The sequence below is a fragment of the Chrysemys picta genome, chromosome 1 (genome assembly GCF_011386835.1).
Source record: "Chrysemys picta bellii isolate R12L10 chromosome 1, ASM1138683v2, whole genome shotgun sequence".
NCBI lineage: Eukaryota > Metazoa > Chordata > Testudines > Emydidae > Chrysemys > Chrysemys picta.
In genome coordinates this window covers 340,299,653-340,327,509 of record NC_088791.1, presented here as the reverse complement: position 1 = coordinate 340,327,509, position 27,857 = coordinate 340,299,653, and the positions used below count along the sequence as shown (strand labels likewise).

Sequence of the window (27,857 nt, the reverse complement as noted above, 5' to 3'; positions counted from 1 at the left end):
TGCACAGCCACCGTTCTTGATTTTAATTCCCTGTGCCTGTACGCCATGTCGTCACTCGGCCCGCCCTCCCTCCTTCCCCTAGTCCGTCAGATACTACGTTTGCGCCACAGCTCAGAGAGCCGAGAAGCGGTTCGCGCCTTTTCTTTGAATTCTGGGTTGAGATCCCAATGCCCGGATGATGCAAAACAGTGTCGCGGGCGGTTCTGGGTACATGTCGTCAGGCCCTTCCCCCCTCGTCACAGCAACGCAGACAATAGATTCGCGCCTTTTTACCTGGGTTACCTGTGCAGACAACATACCACGGCAAGCATGGAGCCCGCTCAGCTCAGCTGAGCTCACCATCACCATATGTCCTCTGGGTGCCGGCAGACGTGGGACTGCATTGCTACACAGCAGCAGCTGCTAACTGCCTTTTGGCGGTAGACGGTGTAGCATGAGTGATAGCCATGGGGCTGGCAGCCGTAGGGCTGCATTGCACCAGCCCCTTGCCAGGCGATGGTATATTATGACTGGTACCCGTCATCGTCGTATTGGTGTGGCTGTCAATCATGGCCACCTGGGCAGACATGCTACTGTTTCGATGATGATGGCTACCAGTCATAATATACTATTTTCTGCCAATTGCCCAGTATTGTCTGCTAAGCACCCAGAAGAGGCCGAGGGCGATGCTGGGTGCTGGCGGATGTGGGGCTGGCAGACGTGGGGCTGCATTGCTACACAGCAGCAGCCCCTTGCCTTTTGGCAGATGATGGTATTTTATGATTGGTACCCATCGTCATCGTACTGGAGAGGCTATCACTCATGCTGCACCGTCGGCTGCCAGCTTAAGATGTAAAAAATAGATTTGTTCTGTATTCATTTGCTTCCCCTTCCTCCGTGAAATCAATGGCCTGCTAAGCCCAGGGTTTTCAGTTTAATCTTTGGGGGGACCATTCTGTGTGACAGTTGTTTGTGTTTCTCCCTGTTCCTGTACCTGTACGCCATGTCGTCACTCGGCCCTCCCTCCCTCCCGCCCTCCCTCCTTCTCCTGGTCCATCAGATACTACTTTCGCGCCTTTTTTCTGACCAGGCGCCATAGCTAGCACTGGGATCATGGAGCCCGCTCAGATCACCGCGGCAATTATGAGCACTATGAACACCACGCGCATTGTCCTGGAGTATATGCAGAGCCAGGACATGCCAAGGCGAAACCCGGACCAGGCGAGGAGGCGATTGCAGCGCGGCGACGAGAGTGATGAGGAAATTGACATGGACATAGACCTCTCACAAGGCACAGGCCCCAGCAATGTGGAAATCATGGTGTCACTGGGGCAGGTTGATGCCGTGGAACGCCGATTCTGGGCCCGGGAAACAAGCACAGACTGGTGGGACCGCATCGTGCTGCAGGTATGGGACGATTCCCAGTGGCTGCGAAACTTTCGCATGCGTAAGGCCACTTTCATGGAACTTTGTGACTTGCTTTCCCCTGCCCTGAAACGCCAGGATACCAAGATGAGAGCAGCCCTCACAGTTGAGAAGCGAGTGGCGATAGCCCTGTGGAAGCTTGCAACGCCAGACAGCTACCGGTCAGTCGGGAATCAATTTGGAGTGGGCAAATCTACGGTGGGGGCTGCTGTGATCCAATTTGCCAGGGCAATGAAAGACCTGGTGATAGCAAGGGTAGTGACTCTGGGCAACGTGCAGTCAATAGTGGATGGTTTTGCTGAAATGGGATTCCCAAACTGTGGCGGGGCCATAGACGGAACCCATATCCCTATCTTGTCACCAGAGCACCAAGCCACCGACTACGTAAACCGCAAGGGGTACTTTTCAATGCTGCTGCAAGCCCTGGTGGATCACAAGGGACGTTTCACCAACATCAACGTGGGATGGCCGGGAAAGGTACTTTGATGCTCGCGTCTTCAGGAACTCTGCTCTGTTTCGAAAGCTGGAGGAAGGGACTTTCTTCCCGGACCAGAAAGTGACCATTGGGGATGTTGAAATGCCTATCGTGATCCTTGGGGACCCAGCCTACCCCTTAATGCCATGGCTCATGAAGCCGTACACAGGCAGCCTGGACAGGAGTCAGGACCTGTTCAACTACAGGCTGAGCAAGTGCCGAATGGTGGTGGAATGTGCATTTGGACGTTTAAAAGCGCGCTGGCGCAGCTTACTGACTCGCTCAGACCTCAGCGAAAAGAATATCCCCATTGTTATTGCTACTTGCTGTGCGCTCCACAATATCTGTGAGAGTAAGGGGGAGACCTTTATGGCGGGGTGGGAGGTTGAGGCAACTCGCCTGGCCGCTGATTACGCGCAGCCAGACACCAGGGCGGTTAGAGGAGCACAGCAGGGCGCGGTGCGCATCAGAGAAGCTTTGAAAACGAGTTTTGTGACTGGCCAGGCTACTGTGTGAAACTTCTGTTTGTTTCTCCTTGATGAACCCTCCAACCCCCCCCCCCCCGACCCGGTTCACTCTACTTCCCTGTAAACCAACCACCCCACCCCACCCTCCCCTCCCGCTTGCAGAGGCAATAAAGTCATTTATTTTTAACATTCATGCATTCTTTATTAGTTCCTTACAGAGGTAGGGGGATAATTGCCAAGGTAGCCTGGGATGGGTGGGGGAGGAGGGATGGAAAAGGACACACTGCATTTTAAAACTTTAAGTCTTATTGAAGGCCAGCCTTCTGATGCTTGGGCGATCATCTGGGGTGGAGTGACTGGGTGGACGGAGGCCCCCCCACCGTGTTCTTGGGCATCTTGGTGAGGAGGCTATGGAACTTGGGGAGGAGGGCTGTTGGTTACACAGGGGCTGTAGCGGCGGTCTCTGCTCCTGCTGCCTTTCCTGCAACTCAACCATACGCTCGAGCATATCAGTTTGATGCTCCAGCAGACGGAGCATTGCCTCTTGCCGTCTGTCTGCAAGCTGACGCCACCTATCGTCTTCAGCCCGCCACTTGCTCTGTTCATCCCGCGATTCAGCCCGCCACCTCTCCTCTCGTTCATATTGGGCTTTTCTCATCTCCGACATTGACTGCCTCCACGCATTCTGCTGTGCTCTATCAGCGTGGGCGGACATCTGCAGCTCCGTGAACATCTCGTCCCTCGTCCTACGTTTTCTCTTTCTAATGTTCACGAGCCTCTGCGAAGGAGAAACATTTGCAGCTGGCGGAGGAGAAGGGAGAGGTGGTTAAAAAAGACACATTTTAGAGAACAATGGGTACACTCTTTCATTACAAGGTCGCATATTTCGGCTTGAAGGCAGCCATCGTAGGCCACAGTGTTTTGGCTTTTTTAACCTTCTTAACATGCGGGAAAGGTTGCAAACAGCAGCGCATTTCCCATATCAAGGATGAATTGGGTTGTCCATTTAAAATGGGGTTTCAATGTAAAAGGAGGGGGCTGCGGTTTCCCGGTTAACATGCGACACAAACACAAGTAAACCACCCCTCCCCCCCCCCCCCCACACGATTCTCTGGGATGATCACTTCACCCCTCCCCCCACCGCGTGGTTAACAGCGGGGAACATTTCTGGTCAGAAGAGCAGGAACGGGCGCCTCTGAATGTCCCCTTAATAAAATCACCCCATTTCAACCAGGAGAGCTTTCTGGAGATGTCCCTGGAGGATTTCCGCTCCATCCCCATACACGTTAACAGACTTTTCCAGTAGATGTACTGGCCGCGATTGCCAGGGCAAAGTAATCATTAAACACGCTTGCTTTTTTTTTGTAATGTTTACAAATAGTTACAAAGTTACACTCACCAGAGGTCTCCTGTGTGCCCTGAGGGTCTTGGGTGAGTTCGGGGGTTACTGGTTCCAGGTCCAGGGTCACAAACATATCCTGGCTGTTGGGGAAACCGGTTTCTCCGCTTCCTTGCTGCTGTGAGCTACCTACAGTACCTCCATCGTCATCTTCCTCGTTCCCCGAACCGTCTTCCCTGTGTGTTTCTCCAGTGAGAGAGTCATAGCACACGGTTGGGGTAGTGGTGGCTGCACCCCCTAGGATCGCATGCAGCTCCGCGTAGTAGCGGCAAGTTTGCGGCTCTGCCCTGGACCTTCCGTTTGCTTCTCTGGCTTTGTGGTAAGCTTGCCGTAGCTCCTTAATTTTCACGCGGCACTGCTGTGTGTCCCTGTTATGGCCTCGGTCCTTCATGGCCTTGGAGATCTTTTCTAATACTTTTCCATTTCTTTTACTGCTACGGAGTTCAGCTATCACTGCTTCATCTCCCCATATGGCGAGCAGATCTCGTACCTCCCGTTCGGTCCATGCTGGAGCTCTTTTGCGATCCTGGGAGGACTCCATCACGGTTATCTGTGCTGATGAGCTCTGCGGGGTCACCTGTGCTCTCCACGCTGGGCAAACAGGAAATGAAATTCAAACCTTCGCGGGTCTTTTCCTGTCTACCTGGTCAGTGCATCTGAGTTGAGAGTGCTGTCCAGAGCGGTCACAATGAAGCACTGTGGGATAGCTCCCGGAGGCCAATAACGTTGAATTCCGTCCACACTACCCCAATTCCGACCCGCAAAGACCGGTTTTATCGCTAATCCCCTCGTCAGAGGTGGTGTAAAGAAACCGGTTTAAAGGACCCTTTAAGTCGAAAGAAAGGGCTTCGTTGTGTGGACGTGTCCAGGCTTAATTCGGTTTAACGCTGCTAAAGTCGACCTAAACCCGTAGTGTAGACCAGGCCTAAGGCTACATCTACACTATGCGTCTTACAACGGCATGGCTGTGCCACTACAGCCGTGCCGTTGTGAGGTACGCAGGGTAGCCGCTCTTTGTCACCAGGAGAGAGCTCTCCTGACAACAAAATAAAACCACCCCCAACAAGAGGCGGTAGCTTCGTTGCCGAGAGAGCGTTTCCTGCTGATGAAACACTGTCCACACCGGTGCTTTTCGGTGCTAAAACTTTTGTCGTTCTGGGGTGTGTTTTTTCCACACCCCTGAGTGACAAACGTTTTGACGAAAGTGAAGTGTAGACATAACTAAACCAGTGGTTCTCAACCAGGGGTACGCATATCCCTGGGGTTCGCAGAGGTCTTCCAGGCAGTATTCGACTCACCTAGATCAGTGTTTCTCAACCAAGGGGGTCACAGGATGGGTTTAGAGGGGTCACAAGTGCAGGCCCGGCATTAGGTGGTGGCAAGCAAGGCAATTGCCCAGGGTCCCCATGCCGCAAGGGGCCCCGCAAAGCTAAGTTACATGCTTCAGCCCTGGGTGGTGTTGCTCAGGCTTCAGCCAAGGCTCAAGTGAAAAACAGGCTCAGGTATCACAGGGAAAGGTGAAGACAGTATATGACAATCCATTGATTTTATAATCATATGGCAAAAATGAGAAAAGAGGCCATTTTTCAGTAATAGTGTGATTGGGACACTTTTGTATTTTTGTGTCTGATTTTGTAAGCAAATAGTTTTTAAGCGAGGTGAAACTTGGGCTACAAAGACAAATCAGACTCCTGAAAAGGGTACAGTAGTCTGGAAAGGTTGAGAACCACTGCCCTAAACTATCTTATTGCAAAGATTTCCAGTACTTCCTGCCTCCAGATAGACTACAGACGATGCAAGAAGAGCCTTTCTTATGGTGTTCAAACACTTGTCTTTCAACCTCTGGACAACAACCACAATGCACAGGGCCAATCACATGACGTTTCTCTGAAAAAGTAGGAGTAAATCCTGTTCTCCTGACCATATTACACTCTTGGTAGTTACATTCTGCCTACCTGAATTCATCCTGCAGGATTCTTCTTCTTGAGCTGTTAAATAGCCCCCATGTTTCACCTAAGAGGTAGCTGCATTTCAGTGATGAAGGAAGTGATCCGGGGTTGTAAATAGATTGCATTTGTAAAGTGATTTGGGATGCTTCAGAGTAAAGGATGCCATACAAAAGTAGGACTTAATTATTATTTAGTATTATAGGGCCAAATCCTGAAGTCCATTCTCAATCCTCTGGTTTCCCCTCCCACCATTTATCTTGTCTATTTAGATTGCAAGCTTTTTGTCTCTCACTCTGTGTTTGTACAACTCCTAGCATGATAGGGTTGGCTGGAGCCTCTCGGGGCTACTGTAATACAAATAATAAAAGCTTATGGGCCAAATCCCTACCTGCAGAACCAAGCCCAAGAAGCCAGGTTTGGCACTGGAGGTTCAACAGGGATGGGGGAAGGAATTCTTCCCCATTGGCGGTAGAATCTCTTCACACCCGCCACTACGCTCCCACATCATGGGTAGCAATGGCTGGTAAATCCACGTAGATACAGATCTACAAACTGTATCCCCCCAAACTGTACTGTGAGGAAGCACAGAATGGGACACAGGTGGTATGGACCCTGCTATATGCAGTAGAAACAGACTAGTTCCTCATCAGGCAGGGCCCTGGAAGGCCATCAGGAGAGAATAGGATGTGCTCCTAAAGGCAGAATGCTTCTCCCTGCTTTAATTCACTGTAAGGCTCTCCTGGAGTACCATCCTCTCAGATACAGTAACAACACCAGACTCATTTCCTATCCAGAGGAGGCATCAACGTCAGACCAATCAGCACATCATTTGTCAATTGCCAATTTCTGACACCAGTCCTTGTTTACAGATGTTACCTCATGCTCCTTCTGACCCGGCTTCGCACCCACTGTGTTTGCGTTGGTGGCGTCCTACCATCTTAGGGAGAAATGCTCATTTCCTCCCATCAATACAGGTCGCTTCCTGGCTGGGTTTGCTTTTTCGCTTTCTACAGTTTAAGGTCTCACAAGATTTCACCAGTTGCTGCTACTTGTAATGCTGTTCATCACGACCAGTGTCTCAACAATGAATAGCCGAATGCAGAATTTTATCTCCCTCATTCAAACCCACGCCAGTGAGGCAACCTTGGTTTTTAAGATGGGGAAGCTAAGTTTATGTTTCTTTCCACACCTGGAGAACTCAGTTGGTTTCCCAGCTGCTGCATGAATCAGGGCTTGTCCAGCTGAGAAAGAGACGAGGACAAGGATAGCTGAAAAGAGCACCCCAACACGGAAAATGGGGAGAACCACATTGCTTGAGACATTTAAAACTGGCCTGGAAAAGCAATAGAAAATATACAGCAGGGAACAATTTGCATCAGCAAGGGAAATCAACTAGAAGATCCGATACATTCTAACTGCTGTGAATCGATGGACAATGGACCAGATCCTCAACTGGTTTATATTGGCATAGCTCCACTGATGTTAATGGAGCTACCTCCATTGACACTAGCCGAACAGCTGGCCAAAGAGATAAAATTCACCCTTGGGAACAAAGGGTGCAACACCATTGCAACTACTTGACTTGAGTCTACTTGCGCCAGGGCTGAATTTGACCCATTGCTTGTGTCACGTCAAAGTGTCACAAACAGGAATCAGAAGAAGGAGGGGATGAGTAATTGTTATATTTTATTAAGACTAAAAGGCCAGTAAAACTGTGCTAGTTACTCAGTTTCCCCATCCTGCGCATCCTGTACCACTTCCAGTGTCCCAGTACCTGCCAGGATGGTGTTCTCATCCAGCCTGTTCCACTGCAGCCGTAGCATAACAAGATATTTTGGGATGATTGTGAAGACAGAGCCTGATTCTCCTTTCATTTAAATCACGTTTACACTTCTATGGCTCCACTGGCTTCAGTGGAGTTACTCCTGATTGACACTGATTTAAGGGAGAGGCATATTGTACAAGTTGGTGGACACTAGCACATTGGGCTTCATTCTCCACTGCCCTACACTTTGTGCATTTCCTTTCCCCAGTGCAAAGTGGCTCTATTAGACGACCAGGTTCGACAGCATTTCACACCCACTTGGCACTCACTTTGCTCAGATGTCAGTGACTGCAGGAGGTGCAAGACAGTGGAGAATCAGACCCAGTAAATAACCAGCAATGGGCACATTTTAACACTGTGCTGTGACGTCCATGCTAACTCCCCACCCGAGGATGAAGGAATGCTCTTACCTAAAGCTAAAACCCAAAATAGACTTTGGGCCAAATTCTGATCAATTCTTAGCACCTGCATCTCCCATTAGAGTCAAGAGGAGCTACGTGCAGACTGGCAAACATGTAAGGGTCATGTATGCCTGATGCATGATACAAGAATCATGCCTGGAATATGTGAGAGAGTCCTCATCTAGGCTTGATCTTTGCATGTTCCTTGCAGAAATCAGTGAATAACTGTTACATTCCTTGTATTAGCCATGGGTGATCCTTGCACTTTAGCTGGCAAGGCAGGTGCTCAGACCCTCAGGATCGAATGTTACATGATTCTTATAAAAATTGTTCAATCCACTGCGCAGGAAAAACAAAGCTCTTCATTCCAGACCTGGCCAGCTCAGAGCCAGGAGAGATGGATAAGGTAGGGGCCTCCTAGCCCAAACTCATTTACAACACAGTAAACAATCCGCTAAACTTTCTCTTTGGAAATATTAATTAAAGGAAGCGTTAAACCTTCTGAAATGAAAAAATAAATACATAAACATAAGAAGATCCCTCGGGCTTTCACAGAGATTAATCCCTTGGCAAGACGTGCTAGATTGTTTTCATTAGAGTCCCCGCTTTCCTTCCAAGGAACCCATTCTTCCCCGCAGTTTGTTCTCCGACTCCAGAACATGTGCCCCTGTATTTTCTGTCTGTGTTAGATTATTTCACCTCCAGGCCCCTGTAGATTTTCCCATCAAGAGATCTCAAAGCAGGTAAGTATCATCAATCTCATTTTACAGGTGAAGAAACTGAGGCACATGCAGATAAGGATCACACAGCAGACAAGTGGCAGAGTTGGGATTACAACAAAGGTCTCCTGAATCCTGTCCACTAAAACAACCTGCTTCTGATCGCATATTACTTCTTGTACCCGGCCCTGTCCAATTCACCCGCTAGGCCCATCTCTCCCTTTTAAGGCCTGTCTCTGCACTTCAGGACTCCCTCCCTTTAAGGCTTTGCCTACCTCACCTACACTCACAGCGTGGTGCTCTCTGGATCCTGTAGCGCTTCATGTGATAACACATCTGAATCCCCTGCTTTTAAATCCAGAGTCCTGGGTTCTATCCGTGCTTCTAACGACCCAGCCAGGGAAATCACATTACATCTATACTTAGTGACACCGGCGTTAGCAATGTTGGGAGCCTTAATTATTATTATTTGTTTGCAGGAGCACCGCCAGCTTTTCTGCCGCCCTAGGCAGCGGAAGGTCCCGCCCCAAAATGCTGCCCCCCACGGAGGCGGCGGAAGGTCCTGCAGCCGAAATACTGCCACAGTCGCTGCCCCCCCAAATTGTAGCGCCCTAGGCAACCGCCTAGGTCGCCTAATGGGTTGTGCCGGCCCTGTTTGTTTGTATTATTGAAGTGCCTAGGAGCCTTACGTGTGGACCAGGGCTCTGCTGCGGTAAGCACTGTACAAACACGGAACTGAAAGTCGGTCCTCCCCAGAGGTGAAAGTAACTTAAAGGATTTACCGGTATGCTGGAGTCCTGAGCGGGGGTATGGCCTCAACCAGAAGAGGCGTGGCCTCAACCGGAAGAGGCGGGGCCTTTCAAGATTTCAAGGACCTGAGGCTCCAGCTGTGGCTGGGAGCCCCAGGGCCTTTAAATCACCCTGGAGCTACCAGCTGCAGAGGCGGCTGGAAGCCCCGGGGCTCAGGGGCAAATTAAAGGGCCCGGGGCTCTGGCTGTTGCGGAGCTCTGGGCCCTTTAAATCACCGCGGGAGCCCAGCTGCCAGAGCTCCTGCAGTGCTTTAAAAGGCCTGGGGCTCCCCGCAGCAGCTGGAGCCCTGGGCCCTTTAAATCACCGCTGCGGAAGCCAGTCCAGTCCAGCACGGCATACTGGCTCTTGCCGGTATGCTGTACCAGAACGTACCGGCTTACTTTCACCTCTGGTCCTACCCCAGTGAGTTTACAATCTAAGACAAGAAACACCAGATGGATACACAGAGGTGGGGGAGTAAGAGTAAACAAAGAGATAATATTGGTCAGAATGACAGGCAGTGGCAGAAGGCCTGTGCCGTTACTGTTACAAGCTCTGTGCCAGTGAGGCCTGGCACATAGCTTGAATAACCCAGTTGTTTAGCAGTTTATGGGAAGTTCATCAGCAAGCTGTATATTATTACTTACTATGTCTGTGACAGTAGTGCCTAGGGACCAGGCAGATTGGACGCCTCTGCATCAGGCACTGTGCAAACACATCGTAAATGATGATCATCACCCCAAAACTTACTAGGTACCAAATTCTATTTCTTTGTTGGTTCAGGGAGAAGGGAGTTTCTCTTGTTCCATTCAAGAAAAAGAAACATTTTATGGATACATTCAAATCCCAATCTGTCAACTACTCTCAATTCCAGGAACAAACTCCGCAGCCCAATCCAGCCAGAGTTCAAATGATGGGAAGTAAATGGCCGGTGTGTGTGGAACATATTACTTCCTCGTGGAGAAATTGATGTTGACCTGCTGCTAAACTGCTAAATACATTCTTGTGTTCGGGAGAGGGTCCGGATTTCTTTAACTTTCTCCAGATGAAGATTATTAAACAAGAGGCAAGGCAGCGAATATTTTTGTCAAAAGAATTTCAGGGCAGATGAATCAAGCCTGTCCTCTGCACTGAGATCAGAGAACTCTCCCCTCCGCTCATTTCTCTTCAACCCCCGCGACAGCCCTTGTGATGCCAACACGGAGCCTCTAAATGCCAAAAGGAGAAACACCCGAGAGCAGGAAGGTGCAACGAGGGAGGATGAGGCTGCAGACAAGGATCCGGGTGGTGTGGGACGCCAGCATGTCTGCTGTATATAGTTATTGTATAGCCCCAAGAGTGGGCAGTCGAGAAGACAAGGCACCTGCCCCAGCCATCAGTCTATGGGTTGGATTGTATCATTAGGCTTACTAGGCCTGAGTAAGGGGCAGGGCATCACCACGGTGCCCCAGGAGCTACCCAGGGGAGCCATTGTGACTCTGAGAGTCACAATCCCTCCTCCCTCCCCTTTCGCTCCATGGGGGTGGGGGTCAAAGTAAGTCACTGCAGCCCTGGAAATGGAGATCCTTACTCAGCCCCTCACACAGGGCTGGAGAGAGGGGGGTGGAGCCCAGGCGCTGCCCACTCCCCCCCCCCACTTGCTCACAGAGAGCTGTGCTCCCACCCAGACCCACGATCCGGGTAGGCTGAGCAAAGGGATGGGGGCGGGACTTCCTCTCCTGCTCAGCGCAATAAGGCCAAGGCACCATCTAGTTCTAACTAGAGAATGTACAGATTCGGGACCAGCGGTGGGACACAACAAAAGGTGAGGGGCCAGACTGCATCATATGGGTACTGGTCCCTGCTGGCATTTATTCCCTCCACACTTTTGCAAGGGGCAGGGACAATCTAGGCCAGAATGACTGAGCTGTGACATTTAGACCATCTCTTGTTAGTTCCGTGAGCTTTGTTTGGCGTCTGCACTGTTTTTTTTATCTCTCTTGCTAACCCTGCTTTGACAGGAGGCCACTCATAAGAAATGGGTTAAGGAGAGAGGCTGGCAGCTCCCCTGGGTCTCAAACTTGGGTTTGTGGGTGTCCTAAAAGTGATCACACTCCGATCCTCCACCCAGCAGCTGGGACCGGGTACACAAGCTCTGCCCCTCTGCTCTGATTGGGAGAGATCCAAGGCACCTGATTGGGCTGCAGCCCCTATTTAAGCCAGGAAGGTGCCCATACAACTGGGCTTTATGTTGTCCTGGGCTGATGATTTGGTGTTTATCAGTTCCTGGCCTCCTGACTTGGCTTGACTCCTGATTGCTGCTCTCTGGTTTGTCTCTTGATTCTGATCTCCTGGTGTTCCAATCTGGCCTGATTCCTGGCCTGTGCCTGATGCTAACCCTTAGGCCAGGCTGCCCATGCCCTGGCAGAGGTGAAGGAGAAAGTAGAGGTATATGGCTCAGTCCTACAAAGTGCTGTGCACTCTTGGCCCTGACCCAGCAAAGCACTCAAGCATATGCTCAACTTGTAATTATGAGGGCTGCCATTTTGGCCAACACACCAGGCATTGAGCTAGGGACCTCTAATGCTAAAAGCATTGGCTGCTGCAGAGCCAAGACTCTGAAATGGGGCTGTGACAGATTCACGTGCTGTGTGGATTGGGCACAGAGAGGGACCTGTAACACACACTGACCAGCAAAGAACTAAAGTTACATACTTAATTTTTATCACATGAGTTGTCCTGTTAAAGCCAATGGTGCTACTCACATGATTGTGGAACCAGATCCCTCTAGGCATAAGTCCTGGATTTGTTCCACCCCCTTTTAAACAGCCCCCTCCTTCCCCACTTTCAGTCATCCTTGTCCCCCTTCCCCAGTCTAGACAGACAAAGGCAGATAAAGGGGAGGAAATTATATTTAAATAATACCGGGCCAGATTCGCCAGCACATCTTGGCTGCTTAGTGACATTCTGGGTGCATTTGCTCCCAGTGGACCCAACCCTGCTAACGTTATTCAAGCTGAAAACGTCCCTACTCTGAGCAGACCCATTATGGGAGCAGCTGGAGATGGCTCCGTGCGAGCGAGGGTGGTGGAATAGGACCCAGGATTTCAAGTAAGGGGAAGCATGGGAGAACACTGCTCCCTATCTGCTAAAACAGACAGCTCCCCCTCCTTTCCCTGGCTTGGGTGAACAGGGCCGATGGGGGGGGGGGGGGGGAAGCAGGTACAAATTGCGGGGGCCTGGCGGTCTGGAAGGGGGCCCGGGGCCCGGGCTTCCCCCCCCGCCCTCATCGGCCCTGTTTAGCCAGTCCTCCCTTGCTGGGGGGGCCGAAAAAATTCCGGGCCCGGCTTTCCCCCTCGTCGGCCCTGTTTAGCCGGTCCGCCCTTGCTGGAGGGCCCGAAATTTTTTTTTCACCGGGGCCCGAACCCGCTTTCAGCGGCCCTGTGAGTAAGCAGCACTGCCCCCACAGCGTCCTCTCCATGGCTGATGCAATGGGCGCTCCCCCACCTATTACCTTCCATTTTACCATTGTTAAGGCCCTATATTTGCATGCTGTCCGTGCCATGTAAAGTGGGTTTTGGTGATAGGTGTTGCCAGACTGGATCAGATTCATGATCTGTTTAGTCCACTATCTGCCTCTCACAATGGCCAAGCCAGAGGAAGGTGGAAGAAACCCTTCTGCTGGCAGATGTGGGGTCCTCGAGGGGAGTCACCTCCTAACCCCCAAAAGTTAGAGACTGACATAAGCCCTGAAGCTGAACTTTTTTTTTTGGACAAAAAATTACTTTACAATGGAAACAAACATTTTCACCTCAATTTTTTGTTGTTTAAATCTTCTAATTTTTTAGTGAAAAATTAAAACCCACTTTTGGTTGCTTTTCCCCCAAAACCTGGTAAAATTGTTCACCTTTTTGTTTATTTTTTATCAAAAAATCTTTGTGGGAAATAAGTATTTGTCTTCCAAAATTTCTTGAGAAAAACAATTGGCACTTTTCAACCAGATCTACCCTGAAGCTTGTGGGTTTATTTCCTTTCGAAACATTTTCTTGTTCTTTCAATATTAATTATTCTAACTCTGGCAGTTCATGTTGTTCATATACAATGATGGGAGTGTGTAATAATCATGATTGTTATTGTGTGTTTAACTTCTTCCTTATGCTTATAATAAACTTGAGCTTCTATTCTGATGTTTAAACAGTAAATCTACCTCTTTCAAGGCAAAGAAACTTAGTAGAAGCAACATCAAAGGCTGGTGGGTAAACAGAGCAGGGTAAAGGTTTTTACAACTCTGACAATGAGAACTTTCAAAAGGAGAGCGCTGCTAGGTTTTTTGGACCAATAGCTTTTACATCTGTGCCAACTACCTCTGATACCAGAACATTCAACTGCAAAATGGTTAGAGGAACAAAAAAAAATCTGTACCTGGCAAAACCATCATCCCAGTGCAATCCAGCTTCTCCTTCTATCCCTATGGTTCATATCGGAGCAGCAGTAAAAGGGAAATGGGATTGCCTTTTATTTAACTTTTCTGTACCTTGATTTACAGCTTAATGCGTAGCACGTGTGCCATGCTTTTCTCCCTCCCCTGCGTCAGAATCCAACCATGTATCTATTGCAATGAATTGTTATTGACAGGAAGTTATGACTATTACTGTCAACATGTGGCACTAATAAAGGAGGATCATTTATCAATAAGACCAGGGGCCTGATCTTCTGTTGAAGTTGATTCCAAAATGGCTATCGATTCCAATGGGAGCAAAACTGGGGCCAAGTGATATACATATCTGAAATACGCACACTCAGATATATAGATATACACACAGGCACAGTGGGTCCCTCTTACAGTGCGTTTCATAAAATAATACTCACTCCAGAAAAAATCCTGCCTCCTTCTGCTTTTGCGCGGAGGGTTCTCTGGACGCTCTTACCTCCCTCCCTCTTGAATCACACGCTCATCGTAGTCATCAGTCAGGCTACGTCTTCACTACCCGCTGTATCGGCGGGTAGCAATCGATTTATCCGGGATCGATATATCGCGTCTCGTTAAGACGCGATATATCGATCCCCGAACGCGCTTACCGTCGACGCTGGAACTCCACCAGAGCGAGCGGCAGTAGCACAGTCCATGGGGGAGCCGCAGCCATCGATCCCGCGCCGTCTGGACCCCAGGTAATTCGATCCAAGATACTTCGACTTCAGCTACGCTATTCGCATAGCTGAAGTTGTGTATCTTGGATCGACACCCCCCCCCAGTGTAGACCAGCCCTCAGATTATCTTTCTTACTTCACTTTCTTCTCTCCTCCACAGCTGACTTTAGCCTTCTTCATCTATTGTCAGTGAAAAATTGCAGGGTTATTTGGTGGTCCGTGTGAAATGAGCCTGGTAGGTCTCAGTCCAGTTCCTAGTGGAGCAGGTGCCCAAATCACATAAGCCATCACAACTACTGGCACTATTTCGCACTGGTCACAGCAGAGAAGCCAAGGATTCAAGGGCTGTGGAGACTGAATCACTTTCCATCTCTAAAGGAGATGAAGGTGGCAGTTCTTCCAGCTCAGGGTTAAGGCACACTGAAAGCAGGGGTGTGTATGTTTGTGGTGGTGGGGTGATAGTTGTGCTGTTGCCAGTGCTGTATGTGTTCCGTGGAAAAAGACAGAAGGTTTGTCTCTGGTGCGATCAGCTAAATGCATTCACACAGCGTCCTGGCATTCCTTGAAGGCAGCACTTTCTTACAGGTTGATTATGTACATGTGGATTTTGCTCAGGCTCTTCTCCCATTTGGGTGTTTACTACAACCTCTGGTCTACCAGGGACTGCTGCAAACTGCTGCCGCTGCCTCTCCGGGTCTGCTCCATGCCTCTTTCCAAGCATCAGCTTTTTTGATCCTGGATAATCCCTCTGCGGACACAATCTCTGATCCAAGCCTTGCAAACCTCAGTCTTCTATCATGCATCCTTTGGTAAAAGTTAATAAAATGGCCCCATAGTTTCTGAAGTGTATTTGCATAAGGTGGGACCAGCTCTGTTCTTCCTGAATTTTAATTTAAACAAATCTAGATGGGCTCTATTTCAACCTCTCAACCCCCTTGTCCCACCCCAAGGCTCTGCACAGCATAGCTCTTGCATACTTCCCTGCTTATCTCTTTTCATTCTTCTCCTCCTCCCTTTCTCTCTGCCACTTCATGCCTTCATCAGCATGGACCCCTAGAGCCTAAAATCAGAGCTGCCATGCCTTTGTAACAAACCCATCTGTTATCAATAGGATTTGAACACTGAACCTTTAGTACCAAAGCACAGACTACTACCACTTGAGCTAAAGGAATAACTTAATTAGCAAGCAAGCAGTACCAGACGGTTATCCTCTCTGTGGACTGGCCACCAGGGAGGAACCAAGCACCCACTTTACAAATGGATTAGAATTCCACTTGATCTTCCTTCAAATCCTTTATTCCAAGAATTTGGCACAGTTCAAAGAGGGATTGGATGTTTATATGAATAACAAGAATATCCAGAGGTGTATGATTCAAACAAGTTTTGGAAGGGACATAGACCCTTGTGCCTCAGTGTGTAAACCAATCTCTGGCTGTTAGGAGTTAGGACCTAGGGAGAGGCAGATAATCCAACGTCTGTCTACTGCAGGGTTTCTTGCACTTTCCTGTGAAATATCTAGTGCTGGCCACTGTCAGAGGCAGGGTCCTGGGCTAGAGGGACCCACGGATCTGATCCAGTCTGACACCTCCTATATTCTGATGCACATTTCAATGTATATGGAAAGCTAGTTGAAATACCTTTAGAGGTATTTATGGTTTCTTTGTTGAGCTGTATAAAATTTGAGGTCCCCTGTCAGGGAAAACCAAATGGAAGCTGTGCTGGGAACACACTGTCCCTTCCACACAGATTCATGTGGTTCCCTGCAGTGTAGGGTTACTGCCAGCTCATAGACAAACCCGGGTTTCTATGTGTTCTGGTGGAGCCTTTAATAGCAAACAAGGAGCAAGCAGAACAACAGACCTTCACCAAGCCATCCAATCCCTGCTGACAACAACTCAGCACAATAGAAGGCGTCTCCAAAGGGAAGGACCATAAATTCCTTCCACAAACCAGCATGTGGCTTGCAGCCCATGCAGAGCAGGAACAGACCTGTGTGTGCTGCAGCAAGAAAAGGGAGGAAAAAGCGCTTTTCACTCCAAGTAAAGCTGCAAAAATCACTTGTTGCCTTCTGGCACCTTTGCTCCTAAATGGCTGAACTGCCAGAAGAGGAGGGGAAGTGGAACCCCATCTGTTGCTGCCACAGAGCTTGGTTTATGGTCATGGGCAGTGTTTTCTTCTCTGAGTGAATATTGGGGTGGAGGGAGGCACTTGATTGAGTTTTAATTTGCTGAAAATATTCTAGTTAGTTTCAATCAAGCCTACAAGTATTTGGCATGTGGCCCGTTGAATATGAAAATACAACAATCTTATCACAAATGATGAGTCCTCTGGGGATTAATACTGCCGTTTGGCATACCTCATAAGTTGAGCTTTTGAAGGACGGGGTAAATGAAAGGTCAGAATGTTATCTAATTATCTGCAGTCCAATCTGACTTCCGTTGGGATCAGAAAAGCTAGGCTAAAGCACCCGGAGGTGAACAGTTCAGAGCAGCTCTCCTGCTCTTGAGAACAATGATTCAGCTAATGAGGGTGCTGACAGGACCATCCATTGCAGCAGCAAGGCCTGTTACATCTGGATTTCCATGAGCTAATCAAAGGGTGACTCTTTGGAGTAGCAGCCACTCTGCAGGGAAGGCAAGGTGGGGAGCGAAAATCCCGCTGAGGTTAAATAGGGTAAACCAAGGTCAGAATTAGCCAAGTGTTGGCAAAGGCCTCTCGTCAGCTATCGCACACTAGACCAGGGGTAGTCCATTATTTTTTGTCGAAGTCCAAATTTCTTGGCCAAGGTATAGTCAAGGTCCAAACTCCAGAGAAAATTAATAATAAAATAATAAAAAATAAATGATTACATATAACACTGGTCTACAATTTTTGAGAAGTCGTCTGCTTCAGAGATAAAATGTGCTATTTATTATGTATTTTGATGTGCTGAATTCAAATATGACAATTAAGACAACTGATTGGCTACTGTTTCTAAGATATTTAAGTTTTTACATTTTATGTCTATGTATATTGTGTAGATAGTAGAGTTTTAATCATAAATTGTAAACCTAGGTCTTTTCATGTGTTTATGGTTGTTTACATGATAATATTTCACCTGTCCTGTTTATGTAACACTTTAAAAATCAGCAAAAGGGTTATATAAATATAATTTATTATGAAACAAAAGGCAAAAATCTATTATGTACATAGTTTAGTCCTATTCAGTGTCTACTCGGCACTTCTTGGCTTGTCTCTTGTATTCATTAAATGGAGCATCTCTTGTCACTGTCCAGCAATAGTCTGCAAGCATTGATGGGCTCCATTTGCCCTGATAGCGTTTCTCCATTGTTGCAATGTCCTGGTGAAATCGCTCGCCGTGCTCGTCGCTCACTGCTCCGCAGTTCGGTGGAAAAAAATCTAGATGAGAGTGCAAAAAATGTATCTTTAGTGACATGTTGCAACCAAGGCGTTTGTATGCCTTGAGGAGGTTTTCAACCAACAACCTGTAGTTGTCTGCCTTGTTGTTTCCGAGAAAATTTATTGCCACTAACTGGAAAGCTTTCCATGCCGTCTTTTCCTTGCCACGCAGTGCATGGTCAAATGCATCATCTCGAAGAAGTTCACGAATCTGAGGACCAATAAAGACACCTTCCTTTATCTTAGCTTCACTTAACCTTGGAAATTTTCCACGGAGATACTTGAAAGCTGCTTGTGTTTTGTCAATGGCCTTGACAAAGTTCTTCATCAGACCCAGCTTGATGTGTAAGGGTGGTAACAAAATCTTCCTTGATTCAACAAGTGGTGGATGCTGAACACTTTTCCTCCCAGGCTCCAATGACTGTCGGAGTGGCCAATCTTTCTTGATGTAATGGGAATCTCTTGCACGACTATCCCATTCGCAGAGAAAACAGCAGTACTTTGTGTATCCAGTCTGCAGACCAAGCAAGAGAGCAACAACCTTCAAATCGCCACAAAGCTGCCACTGATGATGGTCATAGTTTATGCACCTCAAAAGTTGTTTCATGTTGTCATAGGTTTCCTTCACATGGACTGCATGACCAACTGGAATTGATGGCAAAACATTGCCATTATGCAGTAAAACAGCTTTAAGACTCGTCTTGGATGAATCAATGAACACTCATCTGGATCGTGAACGATGTTGAGGGCTGCCATCACACCATCGATGTTGTTGCAGGCTACAAGATCACCTTCCATGAAGAAGAATGGGACAAGATCCTTTGGACAGTCACGGAACATGGAAATCCTAACATCACCTGCCAGGAGATTCCACTGCTGTAGTTTGGAGCCCAACAGCTCTGCCTTACTCTTGGGTAGTTCCAAATCCCTGACAAGGTCATTCAGTTCACCTTGTGTTATGAGGTGTGGTTCAGAGGAGGATGGGAGAAAATGTGGATCCTGTGACATTGATGGTTCTTCCACCCCGAGTGTAAGGCAAAGCTGTTCTATCTGCTGGTTATTTCATTTTAAGAGAATGTTGTGCAGGTTTGGTTGGTTTGTTTCCCCAGAGTTTTTGAACGTTTTAAAACTTGAGCCAAGTGAGAAAGTGATTCTCTCCCTCTGTGGTGGCTTTGATGGTGGTTTAAATATAATCTCCCACTACTTCCTTACCCCGTGCTATATCTATTTATCACGACTTTCCTGCAGAGTTGGGGCAGGAGGGTCAGAAATGAGTAGCATGCTGTATCTCAGTGGTTTTCAAACTTTTTTTCTGGTGACCCAGTGGAAAAAAATTGTTGATGCCTCTGACCCAATGGAGCTGGGGATGAGGGGATTGGGGTACAGGAGGGGGCTCTGGATTTGGGGGGGCTCAGGGCTGGGGCAGGGGGTTGGGGTGCAGGGCTCTGGGCTGGGAGTGCAGGCTCTGGGGTGGGGCTGTGGATGAGGGGTTTGGGGTACAGGAGGGGGCTCCAGGTTTGGAAGGTCTCAGGGCTGGGGTAGGGGGTTGGGGTGCAGGAGGGGGTCAGGGCTCTGGGCTGGTGGTGCAGGCTCTGAAGGAGGCCCAGGGATGAGGGGTTTGGGGTACAGGAAGGGGCTCCAGGTTTGGAAGGTCTCAGGGCTGGGGTAGGGGGTTGGGATGCAGGAGGGGGTCAGGGCTCTGGGCTGGTGGTGCAGGCTCTGAGGTGGGGCCAGGGGAGAGGGGTTTGGGGTACAGGAAGGGGCTCCAATTTGAGGGTGGGCTCAGTGCTGGGGCAGGGGGTTGGGGTGCAGGGTTGGGGCGCGGGCTTCCCTTGGGCGGCTCCTGGTCAGCGGTGCAGCGGGGGTCCTAAGGCAGACTTTCTGCCTATCCCGGCACCACGGACCACACTGTGCCCCAGAAGCAGCCAGCAGCAGGTCCAGCTCCTAAGCGGAGGTGCGCAAGCAGCTCCGCGTGGCTCTCGACCACAGGCACACCCAGCCCAGCTCCCATTGGCCGGTTCCCAGCCAATGGGAGTGCAGAGTCGATGCTTGGGGTGGGGGCAGGGGCAGCGCAGTGTCAGAACAGGTAGGGACTAGCCTGCTTTAGCCGGGCAGCACCCCCAATGGGACTTTCTGCAACCCAGTACTGGGTTGCGACCCGCAGTTTGAAAACCACTGCTGTATCTGATACTGACTTTGGGCCAATTTCTGGTCTGATTTACACCTTATTATACCAACCCCACTAAAGTTTGTACATTTGCAAGGGCGTATAAATCAGTCTAGAATTTAGGTATTTATGCTCCTACAGTGCCTTAAAAACCTATAGTTCATTTAGAATGAGATTGTTATAAAATATAGAGCAAACAATACAGAAAGTATTTTTGTCCCTGCTATATCTTCTGCTCTTTTCTATGCGTTAATACAAAAGAGTCTAATGGGCCTGAATCACTGTTGCCCTGCATCTTTAAGTCATTTATACCTGTGCAAACTGAGTGCAAAGTGAAGGTAAAGCACTACTTTATCATAATGGTGGGGCCAGATTATGATTTTGGTTACACTGGTGTAAATCCGGAGTCAACCCGCTGGTTTCAGTGGGTGTCTCTGGATTTACACTGGATTAATTGAAATCAGAATGTGGGACTGTGATGGGGACTAGTCAGGCCTTCTCTGACCCCTGACAGAGGCATTGGTGCCCTGAAAAAAAAAACAGTTTCTAACCTTCCATAACTGTTGTTCTTTGAGATGTGTTGCACACGTCCATTCCATTCTGGGTGTGCGCATGTCCCGAGCCCAGTCACCGGAAATTTTCTCCTCAGTAGTATTCATCGGGGTGGCTCGAACGCCTTCTGCTGCCACACGCCTATAGGGGCAGTATAAAGCGCCCAGCCGACCCCGCATCCCACCAGTTCCTTCTTTCTGGAAAATTCCAATGCAGAGGGACAGGAGGGTGGCTCGTGGAATGGACGTGTGCAATACATCTCAAAGAACAATAGTTACGGAAGGTTAGTAACCATTTTTTTTTCTTCTTTGAGTGATTGCGCATGTGCATTTCACTGTATGTGACTCCCAAGCAGTTGAATGGGTGGAAAGATCAGAGTTCATGGACACACTGACTGAAGAATAGCGTCACCAAATTTGGCATCCTCTCTCAACTGTTGAGTGATGGCGTAATGGGAGAATGTGTGCACTGACGACCAGGTTGCAGCTTTACAAATGTCCTGAATAGGGATCTACACTAAGAATGCTACTGAGGATGCCTGTGACCTGGTGGAATGAGCAGTCATGTTAGCTGGTGATGAAACACCTGCCTGATCTTAACAAGTGCGAATACATGAAGTGATCCAGGATGAACTTGTCTATGAAGAGATTGGGAGACCCTTCATCCTGTCAGCTATAGCTGTGAACAGTTGGGTGGACCTTCAGAATGGTTTAGTTCTTTCTGTGTAGAAAGCTTGGGCTAGTCTAATGCCCGATGAGTGAAGGCATAATTCATTCCTATTTGGGTAGAAAACTGGTAGGTACATAGCCTGATTGCTATGAAATTGTGAAACCACGTTCAGGAGAACCAGTGTTGGGGTTATCAGAACAAATCAGCCTGGTCCCGCTTGATCTTTAGCCATACTCTGTGCACAAACAGGATGGGGGGAAAGCATAGTAAAGATGTCCTGTCCACAGTAGCAGAACGGCATCCATGATAGAACCCGGACTGTGACCTCATAGGAAGCAGAATTGATGATACTTTCTGTTTTACCTGGTTGCAAATAGGTCTATCTATGGAGTCCCCCACTGCTATAAAATGTCCCTTGCCACATCTGGGTGATGGGACCGCTTGTGACAGGAGAAAGATCTGCTGAGGCGATCTGGCAGCTCATTTTGTGTTTCCATAAGGTAAGAGGCTTTGGGGTTGATTGAGTGGACTATGCAAAACTCCCATAGCTATATCACTTCCTGACAAAGGAGGGAAGAGCGAGCTCCTTCTTGCCTGTTGAGATAAAACATGGCTGCAGTGTTGTCGGTGAGAACAAACAAGTTTCTGCCTGTAATTTGGGGCAGGAAAGTCTGGCAGGCCAGGCAAACCGCTCCGAGTTCCCTGACATTGATGTGGAACATAAATTCCACTGGAGACCAAAGGCCTTGAGTTCTGAGGGTCACTGGACTGGCGTAGGTCCCCTGTGATCTCCTGCCCATGCACTCGATGGTACTCCTGTGCCCAGAGGCATGGAAGGGTAGAAATGCCTGGGGGGGGACTTACTCAGATGGGAGGAGTAAGACTCAACCTCCGACTCAGAAGACGATAACCCTCTGTCTGGTGACCACAATGGTCCCACTAGTGGCATAGTCTGGTGCCAAGGTGGAAATGCCTGCACTGAGCCATGCATAGCTGTTTTCCCTTTTGACAGTACCAAAGGACATGGTACTGAACAATGACAGGATCCAATGGGTTCCCTCCTGACCACCAGCCCGATAATGCCGACTGTTGTACTGACAGTGATACCAGTACCTACAGCAAAAGAAGGTCTCTGGCAGCGGCAAACACATCCGGTGTGGCCAGTACCAAGATAGCATCTCCATGTGGGCACCAATGATACTGCCAAGAATGACCTTGAGTGGATCACTGCAGACTACGTGGCTCTGGGAAGAAGGATAAAGGAGTTTGAGGCGCAAGTGGTGTTCTCGTCCATCCTCCCTGTGCAAGGAAAAGGCCGGGGTAGAGACCGTCGAATCGTGGAAGTCAACGAATGGCTACGGAGGTGGTGTCGGAGAGAAGGCTTTGGATTCTTCGACCATGGGATGGTGTTCCAAGAAGAAGGAGTTCTAGGCAGAGACGGGCTCCACCTAACGAAGAGAGGGAAGAGCATCTTCGCCAGCAGGCTGGCTAACCTAGTGAGGACGGCTTTAAACTAGGTTCACCGGGGGAAGGAGACCAAAGCCCTGAGGTAAGTGGGGAAATGGGATCCTGGGAGGAAGCACAAGCAGGAGAGCGCAAGAGGGGAGGACTCCTGTCTCATGCTGAGAAAGAGGGACGATCGATGAGTTATCTTAAGTGCCTATACACAAATGCAAGAAGCCTGGGAAACAAGCAGGGAGAACTGGAAGTCCTGGCACAGTCAGGGAACTATGATGTGATTGGAATAACAGAGACTTGGTGGGATAACTCACATGACTGGAGTACTGTCATGGATGAATATAAACTGTTCAGGAAGGACAGGCAGGGCAGAAAAGGTGGGGCAGTTGCGTTGTATGTAAGAGAGGAGTATAACTGCTCAGAGCTCCGGTATGAAACTGCAGAAAAACCTGAGTGTCTCTGGATAAAGTTGAGAAGTGTGAGCAACAAGGGTGATGTCGTGGTTGGAGTCTGCTATAGACCACCAGACCAGGGGGATGAGGTGGACGAGGCTTTCTTCTGGCAACTAGCAGAAGTTGCTAGATCGCAGGCCCTGGTTCTCATGGGAGACTTTAATCACCCTAATATCTGCTGGGAGAGCAATACAGCAGTGCACAGACAATCCAGGAAATTTTTGGAAAGTGTAGGGGACAATTTCCTGGTGCAAGTGCTGGAGGAACCAACTAGGGGCAGAGCTTTTCTTGACCTGCTACTCACAAACAGGGAAGAATTAGTAGGGGAAGCAAAAGTGGATGGGAACCTGGGAGGCAGTGACCATGAGATGGTCGAGTTCAGGATCCTGACACAAGGAAGAAAGGAGAGCAGCAGAATACGGACCCTGGACTTCAGAAAAGCAGACTTTGACTCCCTCAGGGAACAGATGGGCAGGATCCCCTGGGAGAATAACATGAAGGGCAAAGGGGTCCAGGAGAGCTGGCTGTATTTTAAAGAATCCTTATTGAGGTTGCAGGAACAAACCATCCCGATGTGTAGAAAGAATAGTAAATATGGCAGGCGACCAGCTTGGCTAAACAGTGAAATCCTTGCTGATCTTAAACGCAAAAAAGAAGCTTACAAGAAGTGGAAGATTGGACAAATGACCAGGGAGGAGTATAAAAATATTGCTCAGGCATGCAGGAGTGAAATCAGGAAGGCCAAATCACACTTGGAGTTGCAGTTAGCAAGAGATGTTAAGAGTAACAAGAAGGGTTTCTACAGGTATGTTAGCAAGAAGAAGAAAATCAAGGAAAGTGTGGGCCCCTTACTGAATGAGGGAGGCAACCTAGTGACCGAGGATGTGGAAAAAGCTAATGTACTCAATGATTTTTTTGCCTCTGTCTTCACGCACAAGGTCAGCTCCCAGATTGCTGCACTGGGCAGTACAGCATGGGGAGAAGGTGACCAGCCCTCTGTGGAGAAAGAAGTGGTTCGGGACTATTTAGAAAAACTGGACGTGCACAAGTCCATGGGGCCGGATGCGCTGCATCCGAGGGTGCTAAAGGAGTTGGCGGGTGAGATTGCAGAGCCATTAGCCATTATTTTTGAAAACTCCTGGCGATCGGGGGAGGTCCCAGATGACTGGAAAAAGGCTAATGTAGTGCCCATCTTTAAAAAAGGGAAGAAGGAGGATCCGGGGAACTACAGGCCAGTCAGCCTCACCTCAGTCCCTGGAAAAATCATGGAGCAGGTCCTCAAGGAATCAATTCTGAAGCACTTAGAGGAGAGGAAAGTGATCAGGAACAGTCATCATGGATTCACCAAGGGCAAGTCATGCCTGACTAACCTAATTGCCTTCTATGATGAGATAACTGGCTCTGTGGATGAGGGGAAAGCAGTGGATGTGTTATTCCTTGACTTTAGCAAAGCTTTTGATACGGTCTCCCACAGTATTCTTGCCACCAAGTTAAAGAAGTATGGGCTGGATGAATGGACTGTAAGGTGGATAGAAAGCTGGCTAGATCGTCGGGCTCAACAGGTAGTGATCAATGGCTCCATGTCTAGTTGGCAGCCGGTTTCAAGCGGAGTGCCCCAAGGGTCGGTCCTGGGGCCGGTTTTGTTTAATATCTTTATTAATGATCTGGAGGATGGTGTGGACTGCACTCTCAGCAAGTTTGCAGATGACACTAAACTAGGAGGCGTGGTAGATACACTAGAGGGTAGGGATTGGATACAGAGGGACCTAGACAAATTAGAGGATTGGGCCGAAAAAAACCTGATGAGGTTCAACAAGGACAAGTGCAGAGTCCTGCACTTAGGACGGAAGAATCCCATGCACTGCTACAGACTAGGGACCGAATGGCTAGGTAGCAGTTCTGCAGAAAAGGACCTAGGGGTCACAGTGGACGAGAAGCTGGATATGAGTCAACAGTGTGCTCTTGTTGCCAAGAAGGCTAACGGCATTTTGGGCTGTATAAGTAGGGGCATTGCCAGCAGATCGAGGAACGTGATCGTTCCCCTTTATTCGACATTGGTGAGGCCTCATCTGGAATACTGTGTCCAGTTTTGGGCCCCACGCTACAAGAAGGATGTGGAAAAATTGGAAAGAGTCCAGCGGAGGGCAACAAAAATGATTAGGGGTCTGGAGCACATGACTTATGAGGAGAGGCTGAGGGAACTGGGATTGTTTAGTCTCCAGAAGAGAAGAATGAGGGGGGATTTGATAGCAGCCTTCAACTACCTGAAGGGGGGTTCCAAAAAGGATGGAGCTTGGCTGTTCTCAGTGGTGGCAGATGACAGAACAAGGAGCAATGGTCTCAAGTTGCAGTGGGGGAGGTCCAGGTTGGATATCAGGAAAAACTATTTCACTAGGAGGGTGGTGAAACACTGGAATGCGTTGCCTAGGGAGGTGGTGGAGTCTCCTTCCTTGGAGGTTTTTAAGGCCCAGCTTGACAAAGCCCTGGATGGGATGATTTAGCTGGGAATTGGTCCTGCTTTGAGCAGGGGGTTGGACTAGATGACCTCTTGAGGTCCCTTCCAACCCTGATATTCTATGATTCTATGATTCTATGATCAGTAGAGCACTGTGCTGCAGATGTGGACAGCTCATCCAGTACCTGACAGTGCCTGCATAGGTGCCAGAGTCAATGGTGCCAATTTCTGTGGTACCAAGGCAGAGGAGTACCTTTGGTTTAGATTGTACTCTACTCTGATCCCCATGTCTGGCTGTCTTTTGTGCTGGGGATCATTCCCTCTCGGCCAACTGTTTCTTGTGCCTTTTACGAGGCACTGGATATGGTGATCAGTGCTGGGACTCTGGTATGGTAGGAGAAGCAGTCCTTACCAACACTGTGGCACTTGGTGCTGAGTCTGACCGGCCTGGCTCAAATGGAGGTCTCAGTGCCACCTCCATGAGCAGAAACTTCAGCCTGGCCTCCCAGTCCTTCTTTGTGTGAGGCTGTAGTGAGGCGGTGTGGCTCCCCGCCGCCCCGGAAGGGAAAGAGCCCATCCGGAGGCCGGAGTGGGTGGAGCTAGGGAGCTCTGAGCCCGCCCCTCAGAGGGTCAGGCGGCGACCTGGAAGTATAAAGGCTCGCCCTCAGAGCTCAGTCAGGCCCCAGCCGCCGGAGAGACCAGAGGTCTCCAGCCTAGCTCGTGACTGGGAAGACCCCGCAGCCCAAGGCGGCTGCCAGGACGGATCGGGCCTGCCCTGTGCCCGCTACCCAGAGGAGCTGCCGGGCCTGCCCTGCGCCCGCTATCCAGAGGAGCTGCCGGGCCTGCCGCCTGCCCACTACCCAGAGGAACCCATGGTACTGGACCCCCTGGAGGACAACACTCAGATCCAGGTACTACCTGAGGGGGAGTCTGGAAGTAGCCCGGGGGCAGCTGACCCTAGTTTGGCTGCAGCACTGCCAGAGCCCATGTCAGTGTGTTGCGGCCAGGATCCCCACTGACTAAGCAGCGGGTCTTCTGCCACTGCTAGGGCCCCGGGCTGGGACGCAGTGGAGTGGGAGGGCCTGTGTCCCCCCCGCCACCCAACCCGTGGGTGGCAGTCTTCCCCTCTCCCAGGCCTTTGGAGGCTTGGAGCCTACTGTTTGTTGCCCCGCCCTGACCCAGGGCCTGGGCTTAATACTTTTACTTATTTGTTGCTCAGCCCTGACTGAGGGCCTGAGCTCTTGACTCAGCGTTTGTTGCCCCGCCCTGACCTAGGGCCTGGGCTTAATACTTTGTACTTATTTGTTGCTCAGCCCTGACTGAGGGCCAAAGCCCTGACTTAGCATTGTTGCCCCGCCCTGAACCAGGGCCGGGCTTACCGTGTTTCTTCTGATTACAGCAGGAGGTGCCGAGGGAGACCCCATGGCCGGACGAATGCCCCCAAGCTCAACGGGGTGTAGTGAGCCGGTGTGGCTCCCAGCCGCCCTGGAGAGGGTCGAGCCCCGGCAGATTCTTGTACAGAGGCTTAAAGTCCTTCCAGATCTGGCAACGGTCCCCAATGTGAGCTTCTCCCAAGCACTTCAGGCAGCTTGAGTGTGGGTCACTCAGGGGCATAGCCTTGCTGCCGGGGGTGCAGGGCTTAAAGCTCGGTGACCGAGACATGCCTCGGCACCGGGGAATAAACAAAAACTCCACTAAAACACAAAGTTACAGAACTTCACTAAAACTAGCTAAAACTGACTACAATTAACTATGTACAGATATAAGAAAAAGACGACCACCGAGAGAGCTTGCGAAAGCAAGGATAGCAGTTCCAGCGACCGTCACACGTGGTAAGAAGGAACTGAGGGAGCGTGTGGTCAGTTGGGAGCTTTATACCAGCACTATAGGCATGCAGGAGCAGAGAGCATTCAAGCCGCCCCGATGGGTACACTGAAGGGGAAATTTCCAGTGACTCTGCTTGGGGCATACACCCCCCCAGAGTGGAATGCACATGTGCAATCACTCGAAGAAGAACCCCTGCTCAAGGATCCCTGACTCAGACCAGGCTACCAATAAGACAGTCCTCCAAAGATCTAGAAGGACCAGGGGGAAACACTGACCAATCAGGAGCCAGCAAGTCAGTTAAGAAGGCTTGGCTGCTGCTTCTG

General features: G+C 49.5%; 1 protein-coding gene across 1 annotated transcript; it reads right to left on the bottom strand.

Moving 5' to 3' along the window:
• Window positions 1-2,543: 2,543 nt before the first annotated feature.
• LOC135980953 (uncharacterized) lies at window positions 2,544-4,682 on the bottom strand. Its single transcript, XM_065581753.1, has 2 exons — window positions 3,746-4,682; window positions 2,544-3,147 (listed from the first exon to the last, which is right to left on the bottom strand). The coding sequence occupies exons 1-2, from the start codon at window positions 4,284-4,286 to the stop codon at window positions 2,645-2,647; spliced, it is 1,044 nt and encodes a 347-aa protein (XP_065437825.1). The 5' UTR covers window positions 4,287-4,682; the 3' UTR covers window positions 2,544-2,644.
• Window positions 4,683-27,857: the final 23,175 nt, after the last annotated feature.

Bases quoted from the DNA above. Each gene is read 5' to 3' on its own strand.
- LOC135980953 (XM_065581753.1), bottom strand. From the start codon at position 4,286: ATGGAGTCCTCCCAGGATCGCAAAAGAGCTCCAGCATGGACCGAACGG. The intron at 3,148-3,745 runs GTGAGTGTAACT...CTCCTCCGCCAG, and splicing joins GGGCACACAGGAGACCTCTG to CTGCAAATGTTTCTCCTTCG.